At 34.5% G+C, this 11,755-nt stretch overlaps 1 protein-coding gene across 1 annotated transcript; it reads right to left on the reverse strand.

Moving 5' to 3' along the window:
• Positions 1-6,341: 6,341 nt before the first annotated feature.
• On the reverse strand, positions 6,342-11,755 carry LOC108201291 (probable leucine-rich repeat receptor-like protein kinase At2g28990). The gene is made up of 13 exons (XM_064085146.1): positions 11,620-11,755; positions 10,960-11,263; positions 10,366-10,847; positions 10,077-10,218; positions 9,827-9,898; positions 9,641-9,709; positions 9,475-9,555; positions 8,600-8,730; positions 8,268-8,494; positions 8,031-8,157; positions 7,615-7,677; positions 7,337-7,529; positions 6,342-6,957 (listed from the first exon to the last, which is right to left on the reverse strand). Exons 1-13 carry the CDS (start codon positions 11,753-11,755, stop codon positions 6,495-6,497), a joined length of 2,490 nt encoding a protein of 829 aa, XP_063941216.1. The 3' UTR covers positions 6,342-6,494.

Genomic DNA, 11,755 nt, shown 5'->3' on the forward strand with positions numbered 1-11,755 from the left:
ACTAACACTGTTCAATTTGAGGAACAAATGGCAAAGCTAAGAGCTGAGCTTGAACACATGATTGCTGAAAATGAAAGGCTGAAGGGTGCACAGTTGGTGACCTTAGAAAAGAAAGCTGAGGAAAGGCCATCCAGTTCTTACAGGGATGAGCTCAAAGAAGAGATCCATGAGTTAGCTGTTGAGATGCGATCCAATCATGAACTTTACATGTCTAAGTTTGATTCCATCGACAGCAAACTTGATCAGCTTCTCAGGAATTCCAACAAATCTGATGATCAACCCTCTGGAGAGGATCCCTCAACTAAGGGAGAGAATAGAGAAGACAAAGGTGACAGGGATGATAGAGGCAATAGCTCAAATCAAAGCAACAAGGAAAATACCACTTCTGGATCTGCCCCTGACAAAGAAACTGATAAGTCTAAAGGCAAAGAACCGTTACATCAGTCCGACAATGTATTCAATTCTGATAGTTATGATGACTATCCACAGGATATGGATGATGATGACGTCTTCGATGCTACCTATCGTCAAGCAGAAGAAGAAGGTAAATTTGATGAGAGTTACTTGTTTCAGGATGAAGAACCTGTTGACCTAGAGCATGAGGAAAATGTCCGGAAGTTCAAAGCTGAGAATGAAGCAAGGAAGCGTAAGCTTCGTGATTATCAGAAACTTCTCGAGGACAAGTTGATCACAGAAGAACAAATCAAGATCGAGAAATAGAAAATCTATGATGCTGCAATCAAGCAGAAGAATCTTGATATAAGGAGAAAAGAAGGAAAAAGCTGGGACATAGCAAGAAGAATCTTTAATGGACCTTAAAGGGAGCCTTTCAACGACAAAAAGTTCTTATCTCTGATCTATGATCTTAGAGAGGTAAACCCTGACGAGGATGTCTTTATGCATGCCCTTGCTTTAGAATTGTCTTATGTAATTGTGGCAGTTAAGGGATTGCTAGAGGAATGGGAGCTAATTGTCTATACACAGAGGAATGGTTCTTTCAGACTATTTGTCGAATCTCTAAAATCATTCTCTGTATCTGAGCTCTGGGTGCTTCGAAACAAGGTTAGGCGAAGCTCCAATCTGAACGAACTCCTTCGTGACAAACTGCTGGAACAAGCTGTATTCAACAGTCCTCAGGTTGTCAAGAATCTGTACTGTGTAAAGTTCGTTCACAAGGAGATCTTCAGCACTGTCTATCTCAATGATCAAGCCTTGTCAAAGTATCTCGCTAAGCAACTTGCTCTTACCTCCACTTTGTTAGGAACCAAGGGCTTCGCTTCTAAAGCTAAGTCTGATGCTGATGATGTGATTCTTGCTTACTGCACTCGAAAGAATGTTGGTCAGTACTTTCGAAGGATGAAACATGTTACCAAATCTCAGCCATCAGACTTCTGCGAAGACCCTGTGGAATTGGAAGTACTACATTAACTGGCTCTGGCAAGGGAACGAAAGAAGCGTGGTGAATCCACTACATCTGAAGTGCCAACCAGGGAAGAACCATCAACTCCTATCCTTCACACTTCTGATATCGAAGAAGGAGAAGTTGATCTTTAGATTCATTAGGGATTTGTAATATATGTTCAATAAGAACATCCTTTTGTAATCTATTGTAATCTTTTGAATTCTGGTGAATGTTTAATGAAATACCAGAAACTTTTTGCTATTTACAATTCATGTTTAATCCTTTGTCTTATCAGTTAGTTGAGTTATCCTCTCGATAATTTGCATGTTATGTTAACAAACAAATAGGGGGAGATTGAAAGGCATATGTTTAGCCTATTTGTAATTAAAGAGGTACCAACTCAACTCTGATAAGAAAGCAAGGTAAATAGCAAGTACTGTTGAAGGAATCCGTACGAAGAACGTCAAGTGATTTATTGAAATTATATGTCTGAAGAATTTCAGGATGCTGCTGCACACCACTGGAAGAAGTTCATTAATATGTTCAAGCCTCAGTGTACAAATAATCTTTTGTAGCACGTCCAGAAGTCCAGAAGGTATAAAGTTTTAATACTTTATTTATTCAGAAGATTCCATACTATTGTTACTTATGAAGAAGAACTACGAAGACATAGACTCGACGAACAAGCCTCGTTTCAAATGTTTATTTGATAAAGAATATTTAATTCAGCTAGATACAGATGAACCAGACAGTACATTTGTGTGTCAGCTTCTCAGATTAAGTGTTCTGCATCAACTACAAGTGGCCGTTCGATCAAGACAGAGATCTACAAAGTTTAATCAAGCCTGCAGTCACTGCTGATGGAGAAATATAATTTATAAGTATTTATTTAATTATCTCACTAATCAAAATAATTAAATTGGTTGTATAATTTATTTATTAAATTGATTCACCTTCGAATTAATTTAATTCATGAATTTATATAATTAATATAATTAAGTGGGTAATTATCTAATATTTATACAATTATTAAAACTGATTTAATGCTTCAATATATAATGTCATACCGTGCCCTTGTATACGACATTCACAGGAATGGCTTGAAAAACCCATTCTGATGATGTTTTAAGGGTTATTTCATTCGGTATGACTTTCTGATTGAAAGTCATACCGTTTGCTTGCATCAGACTTACACTAGTATGACATTAAAATGTCATACCGTGTCCTCTATCCAGACATTCTCTGTTGTGTGTATGACTTGCTTGTTTATGACTTAAAAAGTCATACAAGGCTCAACCGAATGACTTTCTTTGGTTATGTCATGCCAAATGAACCTTGAAGGCCAAGGAAAAATGTCATACCGCCCCTGGCAGTATGACATTCCTTATATATGTCATTCCTTCTTTGTTTTAGGGCATGGCTTTGTGTAATAATGTCATATCTTCCATTGTAATGTCATTCCTATGCTAGAAAGTCATTCCTTTCAATGTCATACCTAGATCCAAGTGATTTGCCTATAAATATGGCTTCACTTCTTCATTTCCAAGTGTTCATTGCATTGTAAACTTTCAAGTTGTTTGTAACTTGCTATTCGTTATATCCACAGTTTTCTGTGCTTTGATCACTCGGTTGTTTTAATCACTAAACTAGAATACATCCTGTCGAATTTATTCTACGAACTTTAGTGGACATTAAAACGAACCATATTAATTATATAACTACTTAAAACATTGTTATATTAATTAATTAAAATCTGATTAACAAGTTTTATTCAAATCAGATTATTCTGCCGCGATTTTTAGTGACGATTGTATTCAACCCCCCCTTCTACAATCGTTTCAGGACCTAACAACAACCCTATCTGTTACATAGGGATGATAACTCAACAATAGAACATGACAAGTAAATAACACTACGTCTGCACCGGAATCGGAAGATACGAAGACAAAGGTTGAAGAAGCCATATACAGTCTTGAAGGAATAAGTTCACTGGAAAAAGTTCTTTAATATGTTCATGCCTCAGTGAAGAATAAAGATTGAAGTATTCAAGATTGTGGAAGCAATGAAGAGGTTGTCCAAGTACTCGAAAGATTTCAGTGCAACCCCCGAAACAAGATATTTCAGGATATCTTGGTTGGTTATTTATAATCAACAAACTGAAGCATAAACTAACCCGGAATCGACTAATCAATGTTTGCTGACAAAGACGGTACAATGTGTGACTTCAGTGTTAGTCGCGTGTGAACCAGACCAGTGCACTAAGCGTCAGCACGTACGGAGTTTGCAAAGTATTTATCGATCGAAGAATTAGTTCAGTCATAACAAGTCATTTGTTCCAAAGCCGAGCCAAGCCAAATGCCTAGCTGCTCAACTGCCATATGTCAAGCTTCCACCAAAATCTATATCAGGAAGTGACATTTTTATATGTGTGCACTTATATATTTATATATGTACAAATATATTTATATATTTGTATATATGTATATTTAATTAAATATAGTATACATACTATATATGTATATATGTTTTTGAACATATGTATATGTAAATTTATATGTATATATATTTAAATAAATATATATGTATATAGTATATGTATTTATAATTTACACATATAATTATATATTTAAGTGTATATATATATTATATTATGTGCATAAATATATTTATATTTATAGAGAGTTATATATATATATATATATATATATTTATATTTATATTTACATATAATTTTATGTATATTATATATATTTAAATATATGAGAATATATTTAAATATGTGTATATATATATTACCATATGTTTATATAAATATTATTTATATATAAATATATATTTATATATACTTTTCTTTATATATTTATGTTTATATTTATATTTATAAATAACTATATATATCTCTATATATATTTATATATATTTGTATTTGTATTTACATATAATTATATATTATATATATTTGAATATATGAGAATATATTTAAATATATGTACATATATTATTATATGTTAATATAAATAATATATATATATGTGTGTGTGTATATATTTATATATACTTTTATTTATTAATATAAACACAACATAATATATTATATTATATGCATGCATGTTGGGATGATGTCATGTGTCTACTACAACCTAGGGTTTGCATGCATATGATGATGTCATGTGTCCATGGAGCTAGGTTTCACTCTCTTTAAACTCTTGTTGTACACTGAAGCCATGCACACATATATTAACGTAGGAGAGATAACAGCAGTGTATATACAGAGTGGAGAACTCACACATATATACACTCTCCTGAACATACTGGCGCCAGTTTGAGGAGTGATAACAGGGAAGGTGGTACACTCTATGAGCGCAAAAGTTTGTGGTAACATACTGGCGCCAGTTTGAGGAGTGATAACAGGGAAGGTGGTACACTCTATGAGCGCAAAAGTTTGTGGTCTTGGGAGAGAGAACAATAGATGAATTACACTGTTGGCGCAAGATTAGTTAACTTAATTATTTTCCTAAGTTAAAGATATCTCACAGGAGGCAATGGAGGCGCAAGTTCAACATGGGCGCAACTCCACCCCTCCTGGCGCAAACTCACTTTACTTAGAATAATTTTCTAAGTACAAGTGACCCTAAGTGATCACTCTTGGCGCAAGTTCACATCAGGTGGCACCAATTCAATTGTTTCTTGATTTTAACTAAGTCAAAATGACTTATGGTGAACACAGGAGGCGCAAGTGCAAGGAGGAGCAAATTCTGGGACGAACTCAAGTTTTAACCACAGTTAATTTGAATTCGTCCAGGACGAACTCAATTCGTCCCGGACGAACTCGTTAACCATGTTTAGTTTATGAAAAACCTATAAATACCCCATGTGTGTTCTCACAATTGTGACACAGACACATATTGTACAAACTCTATCCACACAACCCCTTAGCTTAGCACACCAAAAGAAAATATATTTTTAGAAGCTAGGGGTTGTAGTGTTTGTATCAATAGTCATTGTAGCCAACCTACGGGTTTGGATTTATAGCACCCTTCGAGGTATTTATCATTATACAGATATACCTTAGAAAATATTGTGTGTTGGTTTAATATTTTCATATCCTCAGAAACCGACCCAATAAATATCCGGAACACGAAACCCATTACAGAACTGCAATTTGTTTATCCGCAAGATTCGAAAAAATTTTAAATTGTAGTGAGTATCGTATTCACCCCCCTTCTATGATACTTTGGACCTAACACACTCCTCGAAACAATCCTACTTTCCATATTATTTATATACATCCTTTTTTTTGATGATTTAATTTAGAAATAAAAGTGTGTGGCTAAGATTAGATCTCAATTCTCGCAACAATGAGAATCTTATTTGAGAACACCCTATATATATAATATAACTTTTTTTTCCAGGAACAAATAATATATACAAACTTATATATCATACACATGATAATATAAGGAAATTAAATTCAAATATAATTACAATAAAACTCATGAAATTGTTATATATTATTTTAAGTTATACATAAAATAGTGTTGTCGCATAAAGTTTTTATTTATTATAATATAAAATTTTAATAATAAGTAAGTAAATAACATAAAAATATAAATATCACAAAATTATACTCCCTCAGTCCCATTTTATGCGAGCTTGTTTGACTTTCACGAACATGAAGAAAAAGGGAGTAAGAAAGAGTATATTTAGTTAAGAAGTGGGTAAAGTGGCGGAACCTATCAAAATTTAATAATAGATTTGAGATAGTGGAGGAATGTAGTGGGCGTAATAGTGTTTATTTGATAAAAAAAAAGGAGTATAAAAAGGAGAACAAATACTAAGCATAATGGTTTCATTCTTTTTGAGATGTTCCAAGAAAGAAATGACCCTTATACCACATTATCATTCTAAAAGAAATTTAAAAGAGAATAACATCTTCGATAAAGTTCTCGATTAAATTTGGAAAAGAAAAAATTCACTCATGTATATACAATGAAATTGCTGAAGATTGGCATAAACACCAACAATATGGTCTTAAATTTTCAGCCAAAATAAAATAATTAATTTGATTAGAACCATTTAACAGTAATAACAATCAAGCAGTTGCACCTCGAAAATACAGAGGATCCTGCATTAGTACATTGGTCTTGGGCAGTGGCGGAACTCTTGGGACCATCGACCTTTCTCGATCAGTAGAGATTTCATTTGAATCTTGTGGATGAGCATCAACATCGTGGGTACAAAGTTCTGCAGCCACTTTTAGATTTGTTACCACCATATTCATAGTTGGCCTTACAGATGACTCCCGAGATGTGCATGATAGTGCTAATTCAATTGCTTTCTGCACAGAGCGCACATTATAATTTCTTCCAAACCTCGGATCGACAACCTCTCTAACATCACCATTTTGAACTTTCATGCTAACCCACCGATAAATGTAAATTGTTTCCTCCGTTCTTGATTGTATTAATGGTGGTTGTCTTGTTATCATCTCAAGCAGAACAACCCCAAAGCTGAACACATCACTTTTTTCCGTGAGCTTCTTTGTATATTCATAACTGCAGAAAAAAGAAAACCGTTGTCAGGCTAAAAAGATACAAGATTTTTAAATATAGCTAATACCACCTGAGATGAGAAACTTACAGGTTCAGCAAATTTTACTTAATCATCTATTTTTATACTTTTAAGTTTTAGCTAACAGTTTTACATAACTCCGTTGGATATGCTCTAAGGCTCCGTGTTATCAGGTTCTTTTCTACTTATTTGACGATTTCTCCTAAAAATAAACTAGAGATCTTGCAAGACTTATAATACCCCTTTGCCACCAACGCTAGATCAAACCAAAAAAGTCTTAATTTGATATATATTACTAAGATGTTTATCAGGAAGAGTTAAATATATAGAAATTGCAAAATGAACAAAGTTATAGTCAATTACTCGGGGTCAATGTAACCATGAGTGCCAGCAACATGATTTGTTGATACGTGAGTGCCGCCTTCATCTGAGTAAGCTCTGGACAAGCCAAAATCAGCCAACTTTGCTTGGAATTGTTCGTTCAATAAAATATTACTTGTTTTCACATCTCTGTGGATGATTGCAGGTTTGCATCCATCGTGCAAATACTCCAGGCCTTTACAGTAATAAGAACTGTAAATAGATAGATTATACACCAAAGAGGAACGAAACCACAACACTCATAAACTTTGACTCCTTACCTTGTGCTATATCCAGTGCTAGCTGAAGTCTTTCAACCCAATTGGAAATGCCTCTGCTTTTCCCTACATCCATAAAATTTTAAAACCAATCATCAGCTTTTCAATTTATCTCCTCCAAAAGAATTGTTAAATACCTCAATCTATCTATGAAAACTTGATTAGATCTAGTAAATTAGCTACCAAAAATCCAAAATATCGAAAAGAAAGAAGGGTAGTGTTATATGCACAGAATTGAGTACAAAATTAATGACATGATAATTGAGATGAGATGTTTTAATTGATGCTATTTATGTGAATACAGTGGGCTCATTCCAATCAAAACTTAAAACATTATTTTGTCAAAGATTTTGTGCCCAATTTTGCGCATCAAACATTTTTCAAGAAAGAATGCTGCCAAACGTGAAATACCATTTTACCTGAGAGATACTCCTTTAAGCTCCGTCCAGCCATGTACTCATAAATGATAACCATGTATGGGTCCTCGTCACAGTAACCGACTATAGAGGTTAAGTTCTTATGGTGAACCCTCATTAACAGACGGACCTGCAATTCAAACTCAGTAATAGTGCATGTTCAAGGTAAAAACAAAAACTAAAAGACGGCATATACCTCTGCATGTTCATGGTAAGAACAAAAACTAAAAGACGCCATACCTCATTTTTAAAATCTCTTTTTGTTGTCTTTTGAGAATTTAGTATCTTTACAGCCACTTGAGTGTCACCTACAGAGCCACGGTACACTATGCTGAAACTACCTTCACCGAGCTTTTCTTGCAAATTTTTAGTCATTTCCAAAACCTCGGAGTACGTATACTGTCTGTCCTTTCTCTCTATGTCACTACCTGTACTTACTTGTGGTTGCTTACCAGTTTTCTTAAACACTGTTTACAGAACAAATTATATAGCTCAACATATGCAAAATAATATTCAATCTTACCAATTAGTTAACTTCGAAGGTTTTCACTCTATGTATATATATTTAATACCTTGCATTTTTCTCCCTTTGATCATCCATATGCCAAACAGTATTGCAGCCAAGAGTACCAAACCAAGTACAGTTCCGACTACTGCAGGAATATACTTATTCGTCTTCTTTTCTTCTCCAACACTGTCATAACTGTATATATAATATATTACATATGAAGATCAGTCTGGCATACGAGTCTCACTGTTTGCAACTCGTTCTTTCAAGTCTCCATCCTCGGCGGCTTGGTAATTAAATAATTAAAATTTTTTAATGAAACGATTGAGCTTTCATAAAAACCTAAAATAAATGGACTTTTATCACTGATGCTACTATAAAATCTGATATGTAATAGAGTAAAATATGACAAAATAGTGGCCATAGTTTTCCAAATTTTACAAGATGGTGGCTGGACTTTAAAAATTACATGATGGTGGTCGGAGTTTACTTCCGCCTTATAATAAGGTGGCGGCCGTCAAACTCTGTTAAGTTTCTTCCGTTAACTCCAAAAAATAAAAAAAAAACGACAAATTAGTGGAAATCCAGACAACACTTTGTAAAATTTGGAAAATTATAGCCACCACTTTATTGTTTACTCTTTTTATTTTTTAGAGTTAACGGAGAAAAACTAACGGAGGTTCACGACCGCCACCTTATTAAAAGGCAGAAGTAAACTCCGGCCACCATTATGTAAATTTTAAAGTTTAGCCACAATCTTGTAAAATTTGGAAAACTACAGGCACCACTTTGTCGTTTACTCTATATAATATTTTTGAGATTAAATAGCATTTATATTCCGGCCCCCTCCAAAAATCTTCCTGCCTCGGTCACTGTTATAGATAGACAAACTTTGTACTTTATGTAAAAATCTTCTAGCTAGCAGAGTAAACTATAAACCTCAATGAGAGACTCCCATTCTTTTGGTTTTTTAAGAGTTGAGCTGGAAGTGGACTAGTAAACTTATTTCCTTTCAAGTTCCTGTGTGTATAATCAGAAGATTAGTTTATCTCCTTATATAAGCGTAATTTCATGGAAAGGCTGTTTCAGGGTATAAAAAACTTACAGCACTCCTAAAGGGAGGAGAGATAAGAATTCTGGCACTTGCCCGCTTAGGCTATTGTTTGACAAATCCCTATTCAAAAAAAGGGACAGCATAAAATGCACAACTGATTCAGCCCTAACTTACTAGGAGAAATTATCTAGATTGGCATCTCTGACAAGGGACAATTGTTAATTTATGTACACTTACAAAGTATTTAGTTGTGTAAGATTGGCTATCGAGGAAATTATCTCTCCTGTCATTTGACTGCTTGACAAGTTCCTGAATTAAAGAAATCAAATGGTCAATATATAGGATCAACATATGTACATCTTTAAGCTTGGAAATGCAGGTGGGAATTCTGTGCAGTCCTAAGCTGTTGTACAAAATATATATAAACTCGAAAATTTAATAAATACTTGGAACTTGACCACTTGTATCATGCAAAATAAAGGCGTACAATGATATTATCCTGGCGGAGTGATTAGAACTAGGGTAGCTGCAATTAAGACCGTCCCATTGAGAGTCTTGTGGTTCACATGGATCTCCTTGCCAGTCTTTTATCACTTTATATGTGGACTTGATGTTAAGAATCGCTGAGACTATACATACAGATAAAATATATGTCTGTTATCAGAATATTGGTAATGGTGGCCATCCAAGAATTGCATATAGTGACTAAATTCTACTTACTTGCAATGACCAGTTTATATTTAGGATATGCGAGAAAAATTTCTGGGAATACATACCATCTGTCTCATTTGTTCCTGAGTCTGAGAAGTTCTTAACACTATAAATCTCGTAGGCATTGATAATGGGTGGAAGGGTTGAACGTTCTGTTTTCTTGAGTGAGATTGTGTACCTGTCTTTGCCTGTCGTCTCTTTAGAATCAGAATAGATGGTAAATACTTTCAAATAATCTGGAACAAACCGTCCACGTTTATACCACAGTTCTTCGTTTAAGTAGATGTTGAATTCTCTGATTTGATTGGATTGTGGTGTTTCAACTAATTCAGCAAAGTGCAGGTAAATATAAAATTGATCACTGGCACTAGTCGCGTCCCAATAGAACCCAAAGGGTTCACTAACATCATCCGGTCCACTGGCAGTGCTCAACACATTTACAGGGACTCGGTATTCATTTAAATTACTTATTTCTGACTGCGTGCTTGTTCCTGTACTGGTCCACTTAAAGGGCCTCCATATTCGATCATAAATGTCATCTGTGTACCTATTCAAAGTAACCAGTCAGCCTTTTACATTGTCTATTGAGCATATTGATTCATGATTGTATTATCTCGATGGAATGCTCTGTATATAGTGTTAGGATGATTGTGTTATACCTGGTAAATGTACTGGGCATTTCAGCGCAATCGCAGCGCTGAAGGGTTTGCAGTGATCCAGAACCAGATCTATAGGCGGTATTGTTGAGAGGTCTGAATTCCAATGCTGAGATGAAGGGGATGGTAGTACCTGTCTTTATAAGACAAACATGTATATAATCTGAAGATAGAACATGTATGATTTCTCTCCTCACAGTTTCCGTATTTCCTGTGAATGTAATATTGCTCCAGGTGTCTGCTCCCAGGTTGAGCTCAAATGTTGGAAATTTATTTAAACCATCATAGTTACCATACAAGAAACTAGCTCATATTTTCGAGGAGTAAATCTAGTTTATTTTAATATGTAACTTTCTACTTCCTAAAATAATAAATAAATATTTTCTAATAGTTGATCAAAAATTAGTCAATTTGACTCCTCGAAAAGCAAAAGGGATATGTAAATTGAGATGGAGGGAGTATTTTAACGGAAGTCAACGGAATTTAACAGAATTTCACGGAGGGGGGTGCGTATCGTTCTTCAAATGTAAAGATAAGGGGTGCGAGTTGAGTTTCTTAAAATATGAGTACAATATCGTTTTTGAATGATAGTTAGAGGATGCGATATGCAATTACCTCTTTTATCTATTATTAAGTCTACAGTCTAACAAAGATAGAGAATACCCAGAGTTTCACGTTTCCGGCCTTGATAGTAGAACACACAGTCCGCAAATGAATAACCCGCCAAAAGACGACGACTTCTAAAGTCTTCGTCGCCGCTTATAAGTCTTTTTAGTTTGTATTCAAGTTCATTAAACAT

The sequence above is a fragment of the Daucus carota genome, chromosome 9 (assembly GCF_001625215.2).
Source record: "Daucus carota subsp. sativus chromosome 9, DH1 v3.0, whole genome shotgun sequence".
Lineage (NCBI taxonomy): Eukaryota > Viridiplantae > Streptophyta > Magnoliopsida > Apiales > Apiaceae > Daucus > Daucus carota.

What these genes read in the sequence shown, in the direction of transcription:
- LOC108201291 (XM_064085146.1), bottom strand. Translation starts at nt 11,755, where the DNA reads ATGTTTAATGAACTTGAATACAAACTAAAAAGACTTATAAGCGGCGAC. An exon ending in ATGCCCAGTACATTTACCAG is followed by an intron (nt 10,848 to 10,959) that starts GTATAACACAAT and finishes TACTTTGAATAG; the next exon opens with GTACACAGATGACATTTATG. An exon ending in CAAAGGGAGAAAAATGCAAG is followed by an intron (nt 8,495 to 8,599) that starts GTATTAAATATA and finishes TTCTGTAAACAG; the next exon opens with TGTTTAAGAAAACTGGTAAG.